This window comes from Papilio machaon, chromosome 6 (assembly GCF_912999745.1).
Source record: "Papilio machaon chromosome 6, ilPapMach1.1, whole genome shotgun sequence".
In the NCBI taxonomy this organism is placed as follows: Eukaryota; Metazoa; Arthropoda; class Insecta; order Lepidoptera; family Papilionidae; genus Papilio; species Papilio machaon.
In genome coordinates this window covers 102457-128174 of record NC_059991.1, presented here as the reverse complement: position 1 = coordinate 128174, position 25718 = coordinate 102457, and the positions used below count along the sequence as shown (strand labels likewise).

The 25718-nt window shown below is 44.5% G+C and overlaps 1 protein-coding gene across 1 annotated transcript; it reads left to right on the top strand.

Annotated features, from left to right (window-relative positions):
• Positions 1–1956: 1956 nt before the first annotated feature.
• On the top strand, positions 1957–24723 carry LOC106712002 (protein vestigial). The gene is made up of 5 exons (XM_045678377.1): positions 1957–2040; positions 9275–9551; positions 9682–9846; positions 14433–14735; positions 22517–24723. The coding sequence occupies exons 1-5, from the start codon at positions 1957–1959 to the stop codon at positions 22564–22566; spliced, it is 879 nt and encodes a 292-aa protein (XP_045534333.1). The 3' UTR covers positions 22567–24723.
• Positions 24724–25718: the final 995 nt, after the last annotated feature.

Here is a 25718-nt window from a genome sequence, read left to right as displayed (position 1 = left end):
TCAACCAATCTTTACTGAATTGTCAAATGAATTGTCAAACTAATCATCCTCATATAGACACACTAGATGTATGTAGTCAGACATAATACTTAGTATATTGTAAAACATTCTGGTCGTTTTGAGGCTATAGTGCGAAGTGTGGACAGCCTGTTTATAATAAACCTACATTAAGATTATTGAAACATAAAAAATCAATAAATATTGATTTAATTATGTGAGTGCCATGCGACGACGCGACGTCCGCACGTACGATATTATGTATGCGGCGAGTCGCGGGCACGGCCATCGGCCACCTGGCCCGCAGCCGGCCGCGCTATGTCCGCGCAGGGCCACTGCGACCCTCTGACAGAAATCGAATTGGTTTACTAGCAAGAATCTACTTCATTACAGGAGCTTTTTGAACGTTTCTTTTTCAGCTTCAGACTCAAACCCACTTTCTCCTATATGGAATATATTCCAATAAGCAATTTTATTAAATCGGACAATGTGTTTATTAAAAGACGATATCTTTGCAAGCTGCTATCTTTGTATGTTCGGCATGTTCTAGTTGGTAAGTTAAGTCCTTATTTATATATCCTATAAATAGTTCGAAAGGGGGGAGGAAAAGTTTATGGAAGTGTCGTCAATTTTATGCTGTTTAATTTGATATAATATAAACATTAAAATCTTGAAAAAGTGTTCTCAAGGGTGCAATATAACAATATGGAATAGGGGTTGAACGTTTTCATGTGAATATCTAAGGTTTATGTGTATGTTTTGTACCTATGGTTAGTATGTTTCATTGTAATGTGCTATTAGTTTATATGTATTACAAAATACAGACAGTTTCACGTGGACAAAGTCGCGGGCACAGCTATGAAAAAATGTAAACCTGTAACGAATTTGTGTAAGTTCATTGATTTACAATTTGCTATTTGAACACAACAAAGATTACACGTAACATTCATTTTACACGTAACTATCAGAACTGTTTACTTTGCAGTTAAACATCAAATTTCGCTTTAAATAATAGAAGTCGATATAATATCGCGCTGCTCTGCACCGGCGCGGCGTGGAAATTGGAAATTATGAATTTGCGCATGCAAATTTCCACCCCCTGTTACAAATTTATAAAGTCCGCTCCCCGCACCCCTCGCCCCCGAGAGGTAATGAGCTGTTCACCGTATCATCAACTCCGGTCGATAAAGCGACGTGCGTGGGAAGTGAGGTGTGGAGTTTGTTCGTACGCGATTTCAATTTAAGAGACTCTAATTGACACTCATTCTACAAATTTATTTTGGTTCAAAGTACGGAACAAATTGTCGGAAAAAGTGCAATTAATATCTGAAAATGCTAAGCGAGCATGTCGTAGTTGCGGCTTGATTTTTTAATACTTTTCCGAAAGCAGTTGGTAATTAAATTAAAAATATACAAAATATTTGTAATTATAATTAGAATGGCACCTGTCCTATCGTTTCCTTTCCTCATGGTCAGCCTACTGGTAGCGCGAATTCGCCGGCGTCGGGATCTAAGTGTAGCAAGTTTTTGTCATTTCCTCAAGTTCCCAGAAAGAACGCTCCGCCGCCGTCGCCTGCTACGGCACGCAGCCCGCCCCTCACCGCCTGTCCACTGCTATGTTATATTTCACATCGGATCCCCATCTTTACCTCTGTTGATAACTCAAATGAAGCGATATATGCGGCGTGGCGTTAGATGCAGAGCTGCGAGGCGATGGTTGTAGCGGATCTCGACGGCTTCCGCATTAGCTGCAGCTAATTCGATTAACGCCCGAATACAATGCGCCGCGCCGCAGGCTTACTACGGATATATTATGTCCGGTATAAAATGATGCTTACATGTAATGTTCTTGTGGCAGGAGGCGGTTGCTGAGGCGAGCGGGGGGCGCAGGGGGCGCAGGGGGCGCAGGGGGCGCGGCATGGCGCGGGCGCGCGCGCGGCCGGTGCGCTGAGGCGCGGGATGTACGGCGCCTACTACCCCTACCTGTACGGGCGCGGCGCCGCGCGCTCCTTCCACCACGCGCCGCACTTCCAGTACGACCGGGTGAGTGCTGACTGCTGATTGCCGACCGCTGGCACGCGTCACATCTCCCCGCGATACACATCTCTACATCAGTAGTAGGTATATCAAACATAAAGTTTCTTCTCGTTCGAATGGCTCTCCATTAATGGAGGTTAGCCGATAGCTCAGCGAACCCATACCTGTATTGTGCCAAGCGAAAAAGTTTATAACTTAACGCTGGCAATCGTGGCAAACATAACACTACAACAAGAACAGATCACGCCCATTACTGAATGACTAAAAATCATGAAACATTTAAAATGTATTTGTTACATACTGTAAAAGCACGAATTCACGAAGTTCTTAGATCACTTGTTAAGATAAAAGTCCGAAAAGATATTGGCTATTTTTTTAATAAAAAAATGTTTTATAAGTAATTATAATATCTAAAATAAATATAAATACAAAGTAATATAGGACATACATTAACACAACTCCGAGTCTAGATTGTAATTACCTAGGTACTAATCGTTGTTTGCTTAATCCGCTACATTATTGTGGTGTGTTTATTGTTGTTGTACACGTTGTTGCTTTCATATTGTGTTATATCATTTTTGATGAATTGTGTTTCATGCCTCTAATTAAACATTGTAATCGATGGACAAAGAACTTTTGCCTTTGGTACGGAATATTTTTATTAAAAAAAAAACTGTGTAGTTTGCATGTTCATCGAGTTCTCCGTCGTGTCAGATACGACGCAACGTACTCATCACATAGATTATAGATGATTATTCTAGCAAAATAGGTCCTTACAAGCCATCGCGCGCCTCCAGCGTCCTTGATCATGGCGAGGGCGAGGCAGCCATTACACTTCCTTCGCCTTTTAAACCGCGCTGCCATACTGGCCATTGCCATTGCGGCACGCTGGATAATCTGAGGCTTTTAATTTCGCTGAGGCGAATGAAATGGTCAACTATCGGCGTATCTGATAATAATTTGCGATCGATAATAGTTGCATTGTAAATATTTATATAATTAGTAACGCATTGCGCTCACGCCTATGTGTAGGTACAGAAGCAGGCATCCGGCAGTATGAGGAATGTGTTGAATTCGCAAGAGCGACAACACGGCGCGTCTTATGCGGAAAATCGTATTAAGTGATCGTATTATCCGGTCGCTGCTGCTTTAGTTTCAAAGCATTAGGTCGCATTACGCCGCGCAAAAACACGCCAAGTGCGAGCGGCTCCCACGCGCCCCGCGTCTCTCGCCCCGCACACCGGCCCATATATCTTATATGCGTTTCTTTTTTCTTATCAGAAACTAGCGCTCATTTTTAAAAGGTTCAATTTTAATTTAAAAAATATGTTATAACATGTATTTTTTGCGTTTTTGCACATCTGTATGAAATAAACATCAATTGGGGGTCTTTCTAATCGCTGCGAGGTCACACCACGGCAACAAGATGGCCAGAGAGCCGGTCAGAGTTGCCAGCAATAATCACTAAAGCTTTAAACAAGCAGAATAAGATCATCTATCTCAATGAAAATTCTACGGCCTCAGAACCTGTTGGCGCGACCAAACTGTTGCAAACGTTTTTGTCAGAATAACGAGATGTTTTATAGTAAGTATGCAAAGGGTTGCATTGTAATCGCTCTTAAAAATTTAAATACTAGCTGATGTCCAAGACTTCGTCCGCTAGAAAAAAATTCTATAAAATATGTCTAGTGTTGATGAAACTGAGGCGATGCGACGATGACGGCTCTAGTGCAAGCTGGCAACCAGCACGACAATGTACCTATTGCGCAATGTGACGTACGTAGGGCTATGCTGTAGTTTGCGTACAAATGCCCTCTCCCACCTATGAGTATCTGTTCATCTAATTACAATTATATAATTGGATAAGATCTTGATGGGGTCCGGCGCATCTCGGTCGCAGGGGAAGGTGGCGGGCGGCGGGCGCAGGGGAGGATACCAAGTCCCAGCTCCGAGCTCACTCCACTGCTTTTTGTGGCACCGAATGAACGCGCTTCGACTCTAGGGTTCCGCAGACCTTTATTGTTTACCCAATTATTATTATAATGACAGGAAATATTTTTATTATAACTTTGTATTATGCCTCAAAAAATTGTTATTAAAATCTAATCTTTTTTTTGACTCATTAATGTGACGCCACAACGTCGTTGAGCTGCTCCTACTGAGCCGCCACTGCTAACTACTGATCGCTGCTCGGGAACGGTACTGTCGCTACCATTGTCCGCGTCGACTCAGAACGCCGTCGGCGGCGCCGGCGCAGCACGTCACTTAGCAGCAGGGGACTCGCGGAACATTTGCACGCAAAACACACTGTCGTCGTTTATTTAGTTCACATCTTATACCTATACTTTTTCCCGACTACAAGCGGGTAATGTTTTTGGGAATATGGAAATATTTATTGTTTGCATAATTTTTGATAGTGTGTAAAACGTTTTTGCATGCAAATATCAATTTCCGAGTGCGGGCAGGTGCGGGCTGCGGGCAGTGTGTGCGCGCCCTAAGCGCTGCGCGGTAAGTCGTTATTGACTTGTCTAGGCCGGGAGCAACTTTCCAGTCCGCATCGACCGCTGCGACAATTTTTTTCGTAATTAACGCTTTATATACATTTTTAATTGGTCATTAAGCATATTTGTAAAGAGTTAGCGCGCCGATACCGATATAGGAACATTCCTCATCAATCCGCGCCCCGCCCCGCTTGCATCCGCCCTCACGCGCTGCAGCACGCACTGTTCCACACCTAACAGCGACATGCTATGAAAGTATGATGAAGGTACTTCAATGGAATTTGTGTACAAATCATTCCGGAAAGTGGAAAATATTCCCCGTTGTTAGTGCCGTTTGAGCATCGCCAGCACACCACAACACAGTGAGTGGAGTGACGGCGGACACACTATGCTGTGGCCTCCAGTTCGGCCCAGTTGGAGGACATTTAGCCCGCGCCGGTGGCACTACACCCAATCATAAATGTGTGTATTAACCACAAAGAGCCACACAGCGTAAGCGCATCTGAATTTTTTGAAGAAATGATTGCGTGCGTGAGAAGTATCTTGAGGAGCAGCGTTGGGTGGCGCGAAGGAACGTGATTAATAATCTCTGCAAATGAAGTCGCATGTGGTTCTTTTGCAAGATGAAGAATTTAATTGAAAAAGTGAAATGGGAAAATGGCTCGGCGGCGACGCTGGCATTTGCTTTGATGACGGCGGGCGGCGGGCGGCGGGCGGCGGGCGGCGGGCGGCGGGCGTCATTACCCGCACGGAAAGCTTCCAAGCCTTCGCTATAACAACAGCAAGTAAATGCACTTTTTACAACGACATGAGCAACTTCCCAAGCGCTCCAAAACACGAATGCAAGACTGAGAGACAGAAATAGGTGTTCTAACAATTTTTTAAAGTTACAATTAGTACATAAAAGTTGCTTTAACCATTTAATATTTGTCGCTGGTGCTGCAATACATTCATTTTATCACAATAATATGTTTGACAACATGCACTGCTTAGATTTAGATATCATCATCATCAGCTAACTATACTTCTCCACTGCGGAGCTCGGAGCCTACCCCAAGTTAGGGGTGACTAGGTCATAGTCAACCACGCTGACCCAGTGCGGGTTGGTTGACTTCACACGTATAATTGAAATTCTTCTCAGATATGTGCAGCATCACGATGTTTTCCTTCACCGTAAGAACGTCGGATAAATGTAGGCACATATGAAAATCGAAAAACACATTGTTACATGGCGGGATTCGAACTCAGAATCTGCAGATTGCAAGTCAAGTGCTTAACACCTGAGCCAACAACGTTCTCAGATTTAGATATCAATTACGCTAATAGAATGTACTTTCAACATGATGATATCCTGGATTTCGAAAGCATTGCAACAGATTTAAAATAATGATTTAAAAAATATAACATACAGAAGTAGCTACTACCTACATTATCGTTCATTTCAACAAAATCGTAAAACTTTTTTAACTATATTAGCAATTAAATGCTTTACAGAATAGCGGCGACAGACCAACATTGTTTTGTCTAGCGATAAGAATAGAACGAATGAAATATATACAACCGCCAAAAACGCGTGAATTACGGCCGGTATACTGCCGGCCGCAACTGACTACCTACCTACCTATATGTTGTTTCCATACTTAAATCTTCTTTCGAATAACATCGTGTTACAGCTCGGTTATTACGATATAAGCTTTTTTTGTTCAAGTTCAAGCAAGTTCTCGTCTATTTCTTTATAAACTTTATATATTTCAAAAAAAAGTGCTCACTCCACATCTCCTCGAGATCCATTTTATCGAATGCAAGAAAATTTCGTCACTGTCACCGCAACTGCGCGCGTTCACTAAAGCGTATGACCCATGTAAAGAGATCGCACCGCACAGACCTGCACAGCCCAGCAAACTGTACAGTATCTTATCTATTTATCAACTGTCGACAAAAACCGGTGAACTAGTCGCGCAGCGCGGCACGGCGCGGCGCTACGCGGCACGGGGTGAGCGCGGATGCATTCTACTCCAATTGCTGTATTTTTTGTATAACTATTAGTCGTAGTTTTTACAGTAGGCCGTATAAATTATGTATAAAAATTGCGTTTGCAACTGAGTCATAAATACCTTAATTATTTAACAAAATTAATGACTTATTATTTCAAAGCTTGTGTCCCCAACATTTCTAAAAACTTCCACAAAACAGAATCAGTACGGTCGCGCCGCTAGTCGATTGCTTTAATTCGGTCAATTAATAATATTATAAATAACTTGCGTTACTGGCGTAGATTACATCGCGTGCCATACTTTATAGCGGGCCGTGCTTTGCATGCCAGTGGACGACGGAAACTAAGCGCGCTCTCAGTTGGCATTCCTCAACGACTGCTACGCACATTGCCAACTCCGCGCCCTCCGTCTGCCTGCCGCCTCTAGCGGCTGTTGCTGCTGCGGCAACACGACTGCGCCCACTGACACACGACCTCTTCCATTCCTCTAACGCCAGTGCTTGTTATTTTTGTGATCGTTACCTATAGACATCTGCAAGAACATAATGCCCACCTTCCCCTCCTACCCTTTCTTTAATAGAAAAAAGCGAGAAGAGAAAGACGACTTAAATGTTGCCTGGCAATGGTATCAAGAAAAACTTGCTTCCACTTCACGCCTGTTTGGTGTGGTCCTGGTTTTGCACCTGTCGAGCGGGCCATTCGTGCAGCATCTTATGTTGATATAACATTTTAAGTCAACTTATGATGCCTTTAGCGACACAGCAATGACTTAGTAATCCACTAATAAACTAACACATTTGTAACGTTATAATACGTCCATCAGATAAGAATAGGCAGTGCGGCGAGCGGCGAGCGGCAAGCGACAAGAGGCCATAACAATATTTTGTCCGGTTTAGATGTTCAGAGGTGAGGTGGAGAGGGCGCGCGCTATCGCCGGCAATCGATATCATTAAATTAATGTGTCTTTGTTTGTCGCAACTATAAACATAATTTAAGCAGAAGCGGACCTCGTTTCCTCGTTATCGTCTTTTTGACATCGAATAATTGAATATTAAAGAAAATTTGAAGGAAATATGTGGCGATTAGGTGTGTTGCGGCTGGCGGCTGGCGGCTGGCGACTGGCGGGTGGCGGGCGGCGGCAGGTGGTAGCAGTGAGTGCGGGTGCGCGCTCTCACGCCGACTGGCCGACCGGCAGACCATTCGTTTTGGATTTTTATGTCGCGGCGAGATCGTGGCGCGATAGGCGACGGCGACGGGCTCCGACAACCGCGCCGTCGCGCACTATCCCGCACACTATCTAAACTTACTAAAGTCGTGAACATCTATTGCTAAGAGACCTAGGACTAAGATAGAGACCAAAAGATAGAGATTATCTTTTAACCCATTTTTTTAATCTTGGCGTTTATGCTACTATCCATTATTAATAGAACGAAATAATAAGATTTAATAAAAAATAATGCAAGTGCAGAAGACGTAGCTCTTAAATCAATTGAAAAACTGTTATAAACAATACAAGTTAGAAGAAGCGTATAGATCCGATCCATATACTGTGCGGAGTTCGGCCGTGTGCGGCGTGCGGCGTGCGGCGTGCGGAGTGCGGCGTGCGGCGTGCGGCGTGCGGCGTGCGGCGTGCGGCGTGCGGCGTGTAGCGTGCGGCGTGCGGCCATGTGTGCCGCGGCCGCGTGTGGCGCGCGCCGGTGGCCGAGGCGAGGCGATAAACGCAACATAAAGATAACGCTTTATTTTTTTAGGACATAAAGGCCAACATTTTACTACGTACTTAAAATAATTAAAGAAAATTTCTCGCCCGCTTGGAGTGGTCATAGATAAGTTTTTAAATACAAAATAACTTCTACAAGAATTAGTATACCTACGGCTATACGACAAAGTGTTACCCGAGATCAGATTCGTCTCTATCAGATTTCCGTTGACAGTATGCCTGTTGCCTGTTGCCTGCTGGAAGGGGATTAATGTTTAATAAAACAAAAGATCCCACATTGTTCTCAGGGAACGAGGAATTCCAATTCCGGAAATCGACAGATATTTTGGAATGTCGAACGTTCGAATTCGAATCGGCTCCGAAACCTTTATTAGTGGACTTTGTCAGGGGAATGGCATTCGGCGGCCTACGCTTCACCGTAATAGATCTCCGCGTGCGCTTCTGCTCCCGAGGTACGAAGGGATTCTGTTGTCGATGCGTCTATGATGATAATTAATTATAATGAAATATCCGCGAATAGAGGAGACTTAAGACGCACTAGCTTATCAAGTTCTAGTAAAGTTTAGGAGTCTAACTAGTTGTTGTTGACTCTTATAACAACTACATAGTTAAGTGATACAATAAAACCATTAGTATTTCTGTGCACGTCCACCTACCTGCAGCAATTTACTTATTCTAGATTTTAAAATTACAACAGTCGAGACATATTACAAGATATTGGTACTACTTACAGAAGAAATAGTGAGACCATCGAGGTGAAGCGATTATTGCTTCACCTCGCTATTGTCGATGGATATAAACTTGTTAAGCCAACCACATTTACCAAATGCTCATTTCTTTTACATTATTTTTGCTTGCTGAATCAAGAAACAACCAGACTTTAGCTCAGTATGGTATACGTACATTATTGTTTACTTTGTTCTCGCGTCACTCAATAACTCGTCGCTTGAGATCGAGTAAGTTGAGGAAGGTGCGTGGACCTATGAAAAGCAAGTGTCGAAGTGTTAAACCAGTTATTGTGTGCAGCTGAACGTGCAAGCCGGCAATGGCGGCGAGTACGGCGCGGGCGCGGCGGCGCTCAGCTCAGGCTCGGCCTCCTCCGGTGCGCAGTCGCCCGCCTCGCCGCCGCATGCGCACCTGCCGCTCGCGCCGCACGCGCATTCCCACGCGCACGCTCACGCGCACGCGCATGCCCACGCACACGCGCACACGCACGCGCCGCACGCTCACGCCGCGCATCACTCGCCCCGGCTGCGCGCCAAGGAAGAGGATTTGTCTGCACATGGACGCGCCAGTGCTGACGGTGAGTTCACCTTAAAGAGCCGTTCATCGCTCATAAAGTTATTCGGGACAAGACTTCATTTGTGATGGCTCATGACTTCACTCAGCTTCACGTGCGAATACTGTTTTAAATGATGTTTGCGCGTGCGCAGGCGGCGGGTCGTCGGAGTCGGAGGGCGAGTGCGGGGCGGGCGCGGGACGCGGGCGCGCGCAATACGTCAGCGCCAATTGCGTCGTGTTCACGCACTACGCGGGCGATGTCGCCGCCGTCGTCGACGAGCACTTTGCGCGCGCACTCGCCATCGATAAACCCAAAGGTCAGTATATTCATAATTATTTTTAATCTTCTTAACATTACCCCGCTCTCGAAAGGGACGTCAGTATTGCTTGCACGAGTTCTCATAAAATGGCCACTGCCAATCTCTAGGTTCAGGTCAACACGGATTTATCTTTTGACTAAGCGGGTGTTATTGTACCTATTAGCAACTAACCCTAACAGTATAAAAAATGTATTCGCAGACCCCAGCGGCGGGAAAACGATGAGTAATAACCGTTCATATAACCTAATTCCTAGGTACCGCCACAAAGTAGGTACCATACTGGTAGAATGGTAGGTACCGTGCAGGGCGTCGTCGACTGAGGTCTGTGCACCGCACCGACCTCCACCTGTCGACCTCCCGCAGTGTCATGCGCACTACAACTTGAACATTTTACACAAACAGGCAAGAATTAAAACCGCGCGTCAATTCTCTCCACCGAGAACGTTTGACGGTTTCGCCGCAATGGGTTGCATACACGCTCCAATAAAACTACCGTGCGTTTTCCTCGGCCATTATGAACCCAAGCTGTTCTAAAAATAAACCATAAAGTCTTTCGTATTTAATGAAACTTTTTGTTGTAAAAGGAAATGTGAGTTAGTAGCGTAGTAGGGAAGAGGACAGGGGGCGCTGGGGCGCGGGCGGGACGGGTTCGACCGACAGAGGCCGAGGACATGCCGCCGGCAGATCAAACGGCCGCGGCTAATTAGTGATTCCCGCCGAGAAAAACACGCTGCCATGTCCCCCTGCGACGCGCACCGTGCGCCCAGCGACCAGCGACCAGCGCCGTGCGTTGTGTCTTGTGTTGTGCCACAGCGCGATACGTTCTCTGAGAACTGATGTGCTGATGTCCAGAAAGACCTTATGAACACAAATCGTGCGCTGACATTGCACATTCCTTATCCTCGAATTAAATTAAACGAACGCAAATGAAGATTTATGCTCAGGCAGGTTACATTTCAATGTCTATAAATGTAATCTTAATATTAATTTAAACATTTTTAACAATTAAACTGACATTAAAATTGGTTAATAGAAGGGGTGAGCAGAGACATTATTGTTTTCTTAAAGTATTTATAATTCCAAATTATCGATTAGTTACGCCCGGTTTTTATTTCTAGCTAACCGTTACCGTTACGTATGAACTCGATGAACCACGTAAAGATGTTACAATGTTGTTAATAAATAAAGAAAACATTATTTAAGATTGATTTTAATATTTACATTATCACAAGTTCGTTAATTTCACATAATTTAAAAAATTATACATGCGTTTTGTTGCAAAACGCGGAAGGTTTTAATGTTGTTGTCGTTACCTTAAGAAGAAATAATTGAATCGATTACTCCGCATTATCTAGTAGAGATGTATCAGTAAGTTGTAAAGCTGTCTTCACACTGCGTCCTCGCCTTCGCCGGCGACTCATAACGCAAACGTCGCGCCGCAATGTACGACATTCACAGCAATAGCTACAAGATAACACGATAAGTTCAAATTTATTGTTTATTTAGTTTAATTAATTACATTACTTACACATCAAAAAGTATAAAACATCGTCGTTTGTAAAAAAAATGTTAGTGTTGATGTTATTGAGAGATATTTGGGTGATTATAAAAACGTGTAGAATTCCATAAATATGTGAATACTGAACGTGTTGCCGATTGCCGTACGGACGGGGGTGGCGGGGCGGGGCGTATCGGGGCGGTCCGCAGTCGCTATTCTATACTAATGTTATAAAGAGTAAAGATTTATATTTTTTTATTTAAGGAATAAATTTAAAAACTACTGAACCTATTACAACCGAATACTGTAACGAAACTTAAACTACTGTAACTTAAACTCCAAAATTCAATTGTAATATTGAAGTCTGACAGATTGTAAGCAGCGCTTATTTTAAATTCCATTTCAGTATTACGAGTATGACGATAGTTAATACTAGCAGTTGCACGCGACATCGACTGCGGCGTGTGATCTGTTTGTGCGCTACAAAAAAAGTCATTTTAGAAGGGACATCTAGGGCAATGGTACCTACTGATGTGACAGAAAAGAGATTATACATTTGTATTTTGTGCCACCTGGTTCGGGTCGATGATAAGTAAAATAGTAACATTTTCATGCTGCAGAACTGCAGACAGGCATCATGTCGTATAACATGTCGTCACCAGATCTTTGAATTGGCCATTTTTTAATAATACCTACATTCCTATTATAAATAGTCTGTTCAAAAATTGATGATAAGACAATGAACAAGGTCATGTTATATTGCACACAGCTACTTTCTAACTTGACTATGACCTAGTCACCCCTAAGTTAGGGTAGGCTTCGAGCTTCACGGTGGGGATGATGATGATGACTTTCTAAAATCACTTTAATTTAAAGCTTGGTGTCTTAGATGACCAAGTCTAAGATGGGTCGAAACAGATCCATAACGTATATAAGAACATAATGCTTTGTGCGGGCGAAGGATTCGAGCCGCAATTAAATGTGTCGCAAAGAAGGGCCGAGCACTGATTTACTACGACCGCGACCACGACCGTGTTCCACGAAGCCGCCGAGGGTTTTTTCGCACTTCGCGGTACCGGGCGGGACGTGCGGAGATCCGCGGCGGCGGCGGCGGCGGCGGCGGCGGCGGCGGGAGGGTCCAACTCTAGCCCATTGTGCGGTCTCCAATTTGTAAGTTTTGCCGCTGCATCAGTTGATAATAGCCACCTTTCTGATGGTTACTGTTTTAATCTGTCATTTCCTTTAAAACTGTATCTTGCATAGTTTTTAGCAATTGTATCTTATTTAGTAAAAATTTAAATTTATAAGAGGACGTGTGCCGCGGCACGCTTCTGTTCAACATAAGTTCGAGTTCGTGAAGTTGTCTGTATGTGTCTGGCACGCTCCAACTACACACTACACATGAACGGCCTCGTAAGCGAAATACGCGCCATCTCTCGACAATTTGTAAAACGATGTGTGATGGATTGTGTCTAAATAAAAGCGGCACTTTTTACCCGCAGATATCAGTTGCGAAATAGATAATGAATATGTATGCAATGCGGCGAAGCGAAGCGGCAGAGCCGGCGCTCTTCAGTTCTACTGAAGGATAGCTAGCGCGCGCACGCCAGCCCCGCAGCCCAGTGGTAGCCGGCGGTGATCTAGCTGTCGCCCACACGCCCACATGAGCACACGCCATCTGCGCAATTTTGTTTACCTAACCAAACTTAACCTGTCAAAGAAATAACCGATTCTGAACATAGTGGTTGTCGTAAATATAATACCTAATTATAATAATATAAACATAATACCTATCTGTATTTGACAAAATTCGCTACAAACAAATGTTTGCTAAGATTATTTTGTCAAATGAGATTTGATGAAGAGATATGTGAGGCTTGAACAATGCTCGGTTTTGAGAAGCTCCGGGCACGAGGTGGCACACGAGAGCTTAGAATAACAACTTAAGAATGGCCTCCCTTTCCCCACGACCGCCCCACCGCCCCACCGCTCGCACACAACTCACACGTTAACTTAAAGTACAAGTTACACGTTTGTGTTACAAGTTTATTGAACAATTTGTTAATTTGGAGAGTATATTAAAATATATTGTTTCGCGGGAGTTTCGCTGCAGCTTCATTAATCTTATCTTCTAACAAGTAACGTGTCAGAGTAAAGACGGCAAGACGGATGGACACAGCACTGCGCAGCAAAATGCAGCTCGCTCATGCTGTGTGTCTGATGGAATCCGTTAGTTTGTCGGTCAAAGATAAAAAAATAAGAGATGGTAATGCAGAGTGTACCACTTGGGCAGGTGACAGGTAGCGTCGCGCGGAGACGGGCGGCACAGAAGGCCAGTTTCTCTGACCTAAGGCTGTGGGAGACTTTAGAATTAAAAGTTATCAACGACGAAAACTACATTCATTGATCCTTTTACAATGTTTGTTTTAGCTTTATGATAACTTATTCATGTATGCGATTATCCGACGGCGGCGAACCGGTCTGCGAGCGACCGCGCGCCCCACATATGTCACAAATCCCGAGCTGGTGCTCAGCTATTTAAGGAATGAGTGAATGAATTCAAATCCTCCTAATTGACTGTCGATGTCATTCGCCATACGAGCGCGTCTACCTTCCCTGCCCCGGCCCCGGCTCCGCCAACTGTCCCGGGCCCGGGGACAGTGGGACGTGGACGGCTCGTCAAACAACCTACCATTGCGCATTGCATTTACTTTTTTCCGCACGCTACTCCCTGTTGTGGTTATTTCTAGTTACGTATAAAAACATGTGTTCAGTCACACAACAAGTGTTCAGTCTCTGAGATGACCATATGCTTTTGTATGGCCATTTCGGAGGCGGAACTCATAGTTCGGTACTCTTACCGTCGGCTCTGTTGTTCTCCGTCAGCAACGGAAATGACCGTGGTCTCTGGTGTGACTGCTTCCCATCTTCACGGACATGGGACTTCTTCTATATCTTTGCTTGGCACCGGATGTATGATAATGTAAATTGTATTGTTAAGTAAGAGTTTGTAATGTTGTAAGTTACAGGTGAATATATAGCGCTAGTGTAGCTGTAGTTGTGACGTGTGTCCGTGTGTGTGCAGAGAGCGTGCCGCTGGCGTCGCGCAACCTGCCAGCGTCGTTCTTCAACGCGGCGGCGTGCGGCGCGACCGGCGCGGGTGGGCCGGGCGGTCCGGGCGCGCCTGGCTGCGGTCTCGAGCTGTACGAGTACGACCCCTGGCACCAGCCGTACGGCTACGCGCGCGACTATCAGCACGTCGGCTACGGCGGCTTGCTGCTGGGTCGCGGAGGGCTGCACGCGCAGTACAAGCCCGTCGAGTGGGGGGCGCAGCACGCGCACCTCGACCCCGCCGCCTGCGCGCCCTACTCCTACCCCGCCGTGCCCGGTGAGTAATCCTCATGCGGCCGCGCACGCCGCACACTACACGACATATACCAAATTTATACCAAACAAACCTACACAATAAAATTTCAACAAAATCTGGTCTGAGCTCAACTGACATGTTATTGAAAGAAAGAAAACATTTTTTGCCACAAAAAAATTACATACATACCTACAGTACGTACCCTTATATATATGTAAGTACATAGAAACATACATACGTTAAAGAAAGTTAAATGCCCATATATTGTCATATGAGCTATGTTATAATGGATCCTCTTTCTGTGCTTCCCCTCCTCTGTCGATTAATTTGTCACAAATGTAGAAAACAGTCTGAAAGAACACATAGGCTACTAATTAAGTTTTTTTTAAATCCGAGTCACGGGCGACAGCTAGTACTATATAAACCTAATAGCACATATGTATCATTAAGTCTTCGTCTTTTTCTCGTTGAAGAAACACTTGAAAATGTCAGATATTGGACATTCCTGCAGCTGCGGCGTTCACACGGTCCATTGTCCGCGCTGACACATTCCTGCTCAATGAAAATATTTTAAATAAAATACTCTTAATTAGTAAGCCGTATTACGTAGTTTCTGAGCAATAGAATAGCTACGTAGATAAACGAGCTGCGAACTTTTGAATGGAGAGGTCGGCTGCGGGCTGCGGGCTGCGGGCGGCGGGCGGCGGGCTACCATCGTCTTTGTGCCGGGAGACGTCCGAGCTAATTTATAAGATGGGCAGCGGGCGGCGGCGGGGGAGCGGCGGTAGATGAAAGCCGCCGGCGACCTCGCATTCCTCCGGCTTCCCCCTGCAGCCACTCACACTCACACGACAGTATTGTTGACTTTTTGTTGCGGCCGCTCGCCGCCTGCCGCCTGCCGATCGCCGCTCGCCGCTCGCCGCTCGCGTCCTTCGTATGATATTCCGGCAAAATTCAGCGATGATTCAGCTCCACGTTCTGTCTCACACACGATATTCTTCATGTACCTACATGTCATCCGTAATAGAAAATTGTCGATTATCATTATCAATCAAGTAAAAGCTGCCGCCGGCGCGGAGCAGCTATTTGTTGATACAAACAAGCGATACAGAGAGGCGGCATCGGCCTTTGAAATATTTTATTTGTTCAAAGAGATTCCAGGCGCGCTGTGAATTCTTTAATAGTAATGATTTAGCGGCGAGGCGGAGGTGAGGTGGCGCGCTTTGCCGATATGAAACGCGGCGGGCATGGGACTTGTCGCGCTAACGCTGTTGGTGCTGGTCGTTCGTTCCCGCGACCACGACCTGCATCTGCCCGGCACCGGCAGCACCGCATTAATCGACTGCCGCCACCCTCGGGCCCACCAGTCGGGGGTGGGGGTCGGGGGCGTTGCCGCTTTGGGCGCGCTCAGACGATCCCTTTGTAACGAATTGTTTCTTTGTTACGTTTGGATTAACCTTCTCTCCGATTGTTAAGTAATGAGTATCCAAAGTTAGGAAAACAATACGAATGTATTTTATTACCGACTACCCAGCTTCCGGGTCCGGTTTAACTCGTTAATAGATACCTACACGAAAAATATATGTAGCCTCAACTAATCATCGAATGCTGGTGGAGCAAAGTCTCTAAATAAGTTAGTTCATCCAGAACAAAGACGCAATCAAATGTTTTCTCACTATATTAGTATATTAGGAATTGCGGGGAAGACGACGAAAAATTATTGTCAGTTCGCACTCGCCACGCACTCGCCCCGCACTCGCCCCGCACTCGCCCCGCACTCGCCCCGCAATCGCCCCGCAATCGCCCCGCACTCGCCCCGCACTCGCCCCTCACTAGTCCGCAATCACCTCGCACCCGCCCCCTACATTGCCCCAAAACATTATACCCTCCTACTTGAAAGCGCATGCATCAGAGGGCTGGGCCATTTATTACATTTATCCTAGAATTCTAAAAGTAATAGAATAAATTCCTGACATTACAAGCACAATATATTAGGTAGAGACACATTTTTATGCGTCGACTTCCATTATTATTATTGTCTATCTTGTATACAAAGATCAAGGCGAGTACAAGTTCAGTATGATTTATATTAGTTTGTTTAAAAAGTTACATTCGATTGTTTATCTTAAATGGTGAACCATTTCGCTGAATGGTTATGTGCCCGCCGGCGGGCGGCGGCGGCAGCGGCGGCGGCGTCCCGGCCGCGCAAAAACCGCGCACGGCGACTTCAAAGCCGCCGGCTCCTGTTCTAATGACGGTGATTAAAATTAATTTGCACCGCGAGGGGCGCGCCGCCGAATTAAATTCCTCACCGTCTCCCCTCCCGCCCCGCCCGCCCACCGCCTGCACCGCGGACGACGGATGCGCGCCCTCCGAATAACTCGCGATGATTATTTAACTCGAGCGTCAGATAAGAACCCCAGCCGAGCGACAGCGGAGCGGAGCGCAATAGGAATTCGTAAAACCTGCAGCACACCACACACTGCACACTGCATGTTATATAGAGGCGTAAGCGAGGCGCAAATGAATAGTGCGCGGCCGCTCCGCCTTCCATCAACACTGGGCCCGCGCCCCGTGTCACACTGACACTGCATCAAATGCTACAGCGCAAGCATATTTTAGTTCGTATCAGCATACTCTGTGTTGGCGACCTTTAGTATGTACGCATATAGCCTATAGGAAACTATAAACTTAGAATACAATTTGGTTCGTATTCATCCTTAGAATATTAGTAGGGTACGTACTGCCAACCGAGTTTCTTTTTTCATTTTTATCGAATATTCTTGTTAATTCTTAAGCCATGATAATAAAAGAAAAAACTTTTATAATTTTTAAACTTTTATAGAAATTAAACCTTGAGATGTGGTTATTGTTGGCGGACGTGCCCGTGACCGGCGCGGCGCGGTGCGGCGACACCAAACTCACGTGCTTCGTAACCTTTTGTAAACTTTTATTGGCTTAATAATGTGATCAAAACTTTGCACTCATTTTAACAACTTCGATTTTATATATTCAATTCCTTCTATTAGCTCACACTCTCCCTAAAATTAAATAAATATATGGGATTTTAGGACCTCGATATCTATCTATCTTTAAGTCCAATTTACCTTCAACTTCAACTATTTTCAATAAATCTAAAGGTATTTCGTTTTTTATCAAAAGATTGTACAATTTCAGTTGAACAAATTTTCAAGTGAAATAGGTCCAGCTCGCGCTCTTGCGTTCCAATGATTGTCTTTACTGTGGTAGGTAATTTACTTCTTCAATATCCTATTCTTTATAATTGAACTTTCGTATCGTTATACCTTTTTGTGGTTAACTCAGATAAAAGCAAAATAAAAAAATAATTAAATATTTCTTAAAATTCTTTCTACAACTTGACATGCTATATATCTCTAGGCTCTCTCTCTCTCTCTCTCTACTGCCTATACCTACATATACCTATTTTATAGCGCTGATGTCTGATCAATGAAACCTTAAAATTTTGTTCGCCTTGCATTTAAAAACATTTTAATAACTTTGTTATTTTCATAAAGATTAAAAAAAATAAGGAGATCTATAAAGCACAATGAAAAAGGCTGAGCTTCGTGCAATTTTTTATTGTTCTCCTGCTTCTCCGACTGGTCTGGGACAGCTTGCCTGCCTCGACGTTTCGCTAATTTTTATAAAAAAAAATACATTTTTTTCTATTATGTTTTAGTAGTGAGTTTGTTCGTCCCCCGCCTTGGAGTTGTGAATAGGTATATGTGTGCATGTGTTTTGTGACAATTTTGTGGGCTGATGGGGACGCGCCGAGGGAGGCCGCGCGCCCTCGCGTGCGGCGACACACGCAGGGGCGGCGGCGGTGCGGCATTTTTAATATGAAAGCGTAGATGCCGGCGAGTGATATATGTATGCTTAATTCCTTCCGCGGGGCAAGATATTTGTATGAGGATAGTGTTGTGCCGCGCTGCCGAGCGACGCCCTGCGCAACCAGCGGTTGCATCTCGTGCACTTACTTGAATGAAATTAATTGTTCGATTGGGATTGCGTAATGTCCTGAACATTAGCAATCAGTACAACGGACGTGGAATCATAAAGACGTTAAATCTATAAAACAAAATCTAGGAAAATACATAAATTCTATTACACGATATTATCTTGTAATAGAATTTATGAATTATAGAATTATCTTAAAGATAATTTGTTGATTGAAAGCTGAAGTGTAAACTAACTCTAGACACCCGAGGGCCACAACACCTCATGCTGTCAGTTTGAATGGACACATTGCTATTATCGATATCGATAGAGTCCCGGTTGTCGCGGACCTTCGCGCGGTCGTCGGAATGTGGGGCCGCCGGCGGAACCTTTTGAGTATGGCGGCCGCGGGGCGGGGCGCGGGGCGGAGCCGAGCGGGATGCGGGGCGGGGAAGGGTCCGGCCGAGCGAGGGCGCTCCGTCCGGGCTGCTTCGTCTGGTAGAAGAGGTGTTTATTGCAAGCTGACAACGTTATCCGTATACAAAACTCTATGGTATATACATAGTCCAGACCAAAAAAATAAACCTATAAAAGTGTGGTTAAAATCTGATGAGCTACATCGGAGATTAATCGGAACAAACGGTCAGTTGCGGGCAGAAGAGAAAATTAAAATTTATTTTTTAAACTTAAAATTTTGGTTATAAGTACCGGCGATACATCAGGTGCACGACAAGAAATAAGATATTTATTATATTATTTACCGATACTTAATTTTAATAACTGGGATATTGTATTATTATTATTGGCAGATGTACATAACCACATGAGTGTCCAGTACAGTACCTACCTGTCTGCCTATCAACAACTCCACCATATCAAAATTAGCCCACTGTAGCATCTCTAGTATGACTTGAAAACAAATACCTATGTCAAATTTCATAAAACGTAGGCTCATCTCATGGAGACATACAGTTTCGCCTCTTTTCGGAAATTAATATTTTTATGGCAGCATTAAGGTACCTACCGTTAGCTAATTACATAAACGCCAACTAATTAATCCATTACAATATATGTGTGTACAATATGTTGAGAAGTCAGAAAATAGCTTTTGTAACATTAATGAGCATCTTCTCTAGCGGGGGCGCTGCGGTACACCAGCGTGTGCCAACTGCGCCGCGTCTCATTATTGCGTTGACACTTTCCCTTGCGATGCAACCACTATTGTGTGTGTAAAAATGTGGTTGCCATTGTTGTTATAAAGTTTTTGCCTCGATCCGTTGATTAGAGCTTGCGTACAACGCCATCTAGTGTCGCACGGCGCTATAGATGGCAATTATTCGTTCCCGTCAAAATGAATGTCGAAGCCGCTGCGCCGCGCCGCGCCGTCCGGCAAGCGCGCGGCGCGTGGCCGCCCGTTACCAGGCGAGCAGGAGCTTGCGGTGGCAGCGTGCCGCGGGCCGCGGGCCGCGGGCGGGCGGGGTGCGTACCCGGCGCGCGGAGCCAATCGCGGCTGCGCGAGCCCCGCCCTCGGGCGGTTCCTTGTGTCCTGCCACTAAATCATGAGCGACGTCAATTATTGCCTACTCCCTGTGCCTCCGGCCGTGCCGCTGTCGACGCACAGATTCAATTAATGCCTCTAGGCTAATGCACCGCTGCGGTCCCGGTGCCCGCAGATCGCGCGTGCGCTTACCTCGTGCCGGCTTCGGCGGCGGCGCGGCGGTGGCGGCTCTCAGTTTCGTTCTTTGGTGCCTTTGTTTCGCCGCGCCAAGCCTACATTTGTGCGGCGATGGAACGCAGCGGAGCTCTCCTTTGACACAAGATCATGTTGTGCGAGGTACAAAGTTATCTGTCGCGTTCAGATCATTGAAATCTTAACACATATTAAGAAATGGTCGGCACATCAAATAAATAGGTACAATGATTTGGCAACCGACGCGACGTCTGAATGGTATTTTTAGGTTGATATGAAAAACAGTATATTTAATATTTTTATAATGGCCATAAGTGACTAATTATCACTCATTTATGGCCATTATAATAGGTAGTGTTTTTCGTATCATCAAACAATGAATGTTCCGTCCTCACTGTGGGTCTCCACTGCACTGCCACACTTGTATTAATACAATATTGTTGTCTCTGTTTTATTTAAGAGAATGAAAGGGATGACAATATGTATTAATACAAGTAGGTACAACTACAGAGGAGTTCTGAAGTTACATGAAATGTTGTCTGCATTTAATGAAGTGCCTCTCGTCGAAATTCCTCGTCAGTGGTTTGTTGTTGACGGAGCAAACAAACGTAAATAAGATCACAAGAATCACTTGTAGCTATGCTTATGTACTCATTAGTTATTCAGATTTAATACAAGTGCTTGTTCATATGTAACTCGCGAGCGAGTTTGCGATTTACTCGCGATGTTAAGTTTAAACAATTTAATCTGGTCTAACTAGTGTAGTGTAGACATTGATATGGTTAATTTAAGAATACAAAATCGGACACTCTATTCTTACATTTATAGCTATGCGAAACAATTGTATAACCGAGGAGCGGTGAGCCAGCACTGCAGTCGCAAAGCGACGTGACGTGACTTGACGTGACGTGACATGTGTGACGCATGGCGTGGCGCGACACAGCATTGAGCCGTGCTCTGATCCCGAGGCGCGCGATGTCCGGCGTGCAATGCGCTCTATGTCCGCTATGTTCGCTATGCCGGCACATCGGACGCTTGAATTAAAATCGAATCAACTGTAGAGACCACACTGCCTCTGCCAGCCATCGCCGCCCGCGCACGCCCGCGCACGCCCGCGCACGCCGCCACTAAACGCCTGCTCACTTTAAATAAGCTAGATGTTTGAAATGATTAGAAACGTGTTAATGGTTCACATCAGTGATGGGGCAGGAGCTAAATTGATGCGGTCAAGTTATTTTCCGCGAGGCCCTCGAGTAACAAACTACCACTTTTTTTCAATTTACTTTTAATTTTGTTTGTAAAGTAGAGCCGAGTTACCACAGTTACCAGGGATATACAGACTCCGCCGTCTTACGCCGGTTTTAACAATATTTTTGTTTTATTCGTTTTTAATTGTTTTAATTTTATTGGAACGAAGTTCCTTATCGCGCGTTGTGAAAGGGGGCTAGACGGAAAAAATTCTTACGTAAAGTTGTCACGACACTTTTTGCTACAGTATGTTAACGACGAATGAGCGCTGCTTCACCATGGCAACGACGTGACAATATATAACGAAAATTCATAGAAATAAAATGTACCTACTTCTTGTGAAGACTTAAGTTTTTTATTCATAGAATAAACATTGGTTCCTTCACTAATTAATCGAAAGGAACTTCGTTCCATCCGAGTGTCCCTCGACACCTCTCAAGTTTTTTTATAAATCTCCATTCGTTTAATAAGCAATTATTATTTTCTTACTGACTTCAATAGAAATACGAGTATAAGCATGAATATTTTTTTTGCGTAACTTAAAAATGTGTAGGCAAGTGATCGGTGTCAGTAATTACAAGGAAAATACATATATGAAATACTAGCTGTCACCCGCTACTGCGTCCGCGCGGATTTAATTAAAAAAAACTTAATTAGTGTTGTGCCAGACTATGTTCTACATCTATGCCAAATTTCATTGAGATCCATTGAACCGTTCTGGAGGTACCTTGAAATAGACATTCATCCATTCATCCATATATCCAACGAAACATTCGCATTTATAATATCAGTAAGATAGCAACCATTATCTCCCGCTGACTTTGAGATCTTGGTCCACACACAAGCAGAAACTTTAGGTGTGCCAGGAGAGTGACCAGCTCACCAAAACAACTATTCTTTGTCGCAGGTCTGGAGGCGCAGGTGCAGGACACCTCCAAGGATTTGTACTGGTTCTGAGAACGCACGCGGCGCGCACTTAGCGTGCGGCGTACCCGGCGTGCTCGACGTGCTCGGCGTGCTCGACGTGCTCGGCGTGCTCAGCGTTCTCAGCGTGACCGGCGTACTCGGCATGGCCGGCGTGCTCGGCGTGCCCAGTGTGCGACAGTTACGCATCTCGGCTGCGCCCGCCGCGTGAACACTGCAAGGCTGTAAAGAAAGACATTACTCTAGTTGTAGGCATAAAGTTAGGTAGCAAGGCTTAGACATAGTTAAGCTTAGCCGACAGGAGCGGCTCGCACTGCTCCTGCCGCTCCTGCCGCATCTGACGCTCCTGACGCTCCTGTCGCTGACGTATAAACAGCAAGGGTTGACGACACCTCGCTATTCTGTGCTAGTGTAAAACAACACTACGATGTTTTGCAACTTGATTCTCCAACGACAAGCTTAACTTCTTTTCAGTTCAATTAATCTAAAGCTGCGCCTGTTGTAGAATTACAAAGTTATCCATCGTATTTAAAATGTATTAAGCTAACTCTCTACCTGATATAATGTTCTGCTGAATCACGTCCACGTCAAACGTTTTGTATATTGTACCGCGACGAGTGGACATGTAGTGCTTTCATCTCAAGGGGTGAGTGCGGGTGCCCAGCGCGCGGTTTATACATACATTTGTCGTGGCCAGATTAAGGATAATTGTGCCTACAAGATTCAAACTTTATATCGGCTCACGTTTATGCAAACACTGATGTCTGGTCATGAGTCTCATTCTCGTGGCGGAAGCGCCCGCACATCCCGCCAATAGCTGAGATTGTGTTATGCGCAGCGAATCTTGCGACATTGAATAGCTATAACTCACAACAACCATGCAGTATAGTGGCATATGTCACAAGAGTGGCGAGGGCGCGCAGGGAGTTCATAACGCACATTCGCCCGATAATGTTAAGTGTAATTTTTTCCGCAGCGCAAGTGCACTGCAATTGATAACAATTCTTCCTTGGCAATATCAAATGCAGGAAAACGGGCAATGCGTCAGGGGCGGGCCGTAGCGGGGTTGGGCGGTGGCAATAGTTTACGTAGAAACATGTACAATTGTTCGATTACGATTGTGGAAGAAGTGCAGCGAGTGCAAGTTGTTGGCGTCATGTCAGCGGTGGGCTAAGCTATGCTGCGACACAGCCCTGCACGCCCCACACCCCATCACTAGGTATTCAATATATAGACAAGTATGTAAATACATACCTATAGCTAAAAGTGAATAAATAGGTTAGATATAGTTGTATACGTAGTTATTTGGCGCTAGGGCGCGCAGTTGTACATAGGGCATAGGGCGCAGAAGCGTGCGGCGTGCGGTATACGGCGCTAATCGCACAGATCTCCACTACAATACCTTTTGTCGATATTAATTTCATCCGTGGAGTCAGCATCGCTTCAGCAAAACATTTGTAATCACTGAATAAACATGTTTTAAACTTAGGTTCCGTTGTAATTACTCGTAATTAGAACTTAAAAAGATAATCCAATTGTAATATACACATATGTGTGTTACTATAAATACCCCGAACTACGACGAAACTTAGGATTCATTGGTAAAAGCTAAGGTTTACCGACTAGGTGTGGTAAAAGTCGGAATCTTTGAGTGATCTCTGTTTATTTCGAGCATTTGATTCCATTAAATCATAAGATTTTCTTCGAATACTTTTTCACAAGTATCGATGAATAGTCGATTAAAATTATGTTTTTTAAGAAATCAAAATTAATTTTGATTTTAATTTATATAGAACATAACAAAACTAAATTATCTTTAAAATAAAATTTAATTTAAACAGGCGGTTTTCGATCTTTACCATGTACCTACTTGAAGTACTATATCTTGTGATTTACCTACTTAGCGAATTGTGGTAAATGCTCCAAATAAACAAAGTCCATGTAACACTTGTGAATTTTACCATAGCTAGTTGGTAATTCTTCAGAATATCAGAGATCGTGGTTTTTTGGTAACATACATAAAGCGTGCTATATGAAAAATGTATAAGAGATGATCAGCAATACTGAAATTATAGTAGTTGTAAGTAATTTGTAATAGAATAATAGAAGTTGTACCGATGTGATGATGTTTGTGTTCGTGTCGGACGACGACCGGCGACCGCGCTCAATGCAATAAATCTATCAATTTAAATGCAAACGATCTTTTATTTGCACGAAGCACACGCACACACACGCACAGAGATCACAAACACTACATACCTATATACTTCCTGCTAATCCTATCATATGTCCTATTTTTTATTTTTGTTACCCGTGCGTTCTAATCAACTGGACTTCCTAAACAACTGGACAGATATTAACAGTGGTAGAGTAGGCACGGATGTCTCATTCGCCCGGCACAAGCGTAACACCGGGGCCACACAGAAGACACGCCTACAGTGGAAGTAATTCCGCGAACAGTCTGATGAGTGACAAAATTCTATTCCTCATTCTCTTATAAAGTAAGGGAAATTGGATTGAGCGAGGGTGGGATAAAAGCCTCTGTGCGTCTCCTTCTTTGTCCGTTTAAGGTAGGCAACTCATTATTGTTACTATTTGGACTGCTCAGTTGAAAATATAAATCAAACTAGGTTAAGTATAACATAATGAGTGTCTGTCGCCATCAAACAGTTTGGCGACTTTTTATGAATCTATTGTAGTGTACAGTTTTTTTTTTATAAATAAATAAAATCAACAACGTGTTGGAGATGTCTTTGTGCTCACAGTCGCGTCGCTGTTTTAGCGAGTTATAGACATTGGTTATACATGGAGTAGGTATGGCATTGCTGCTGTGGCATTTACAAATACAGTGATTTGTAACAAAAATGAAATGAAATAAAGTAAGGATTAAGTTTTACTTAAAATAATATATTGTAATGTAATATTATTATTAGTACCTCATGCTGCGGCGGCGGATCTCTGGTCCGCACTCACAGTACAAATACAATAAAATCATTCGATGCGATCGTGTCGCGAGCCGCTGTGGAGCACGTGCGGGGTGTGTGGGGGAGGGCAGGGGGGGGGAGGGTGCTATCTCATCTTCTATTTCGATGCTGCCGTATCGTTAAGTAAGCCGCTACTTAAATATAGCGGCGCCGCACATTGTGAGCGCGACCGCTTCATCACACGTTAACGCATGTCTCCGG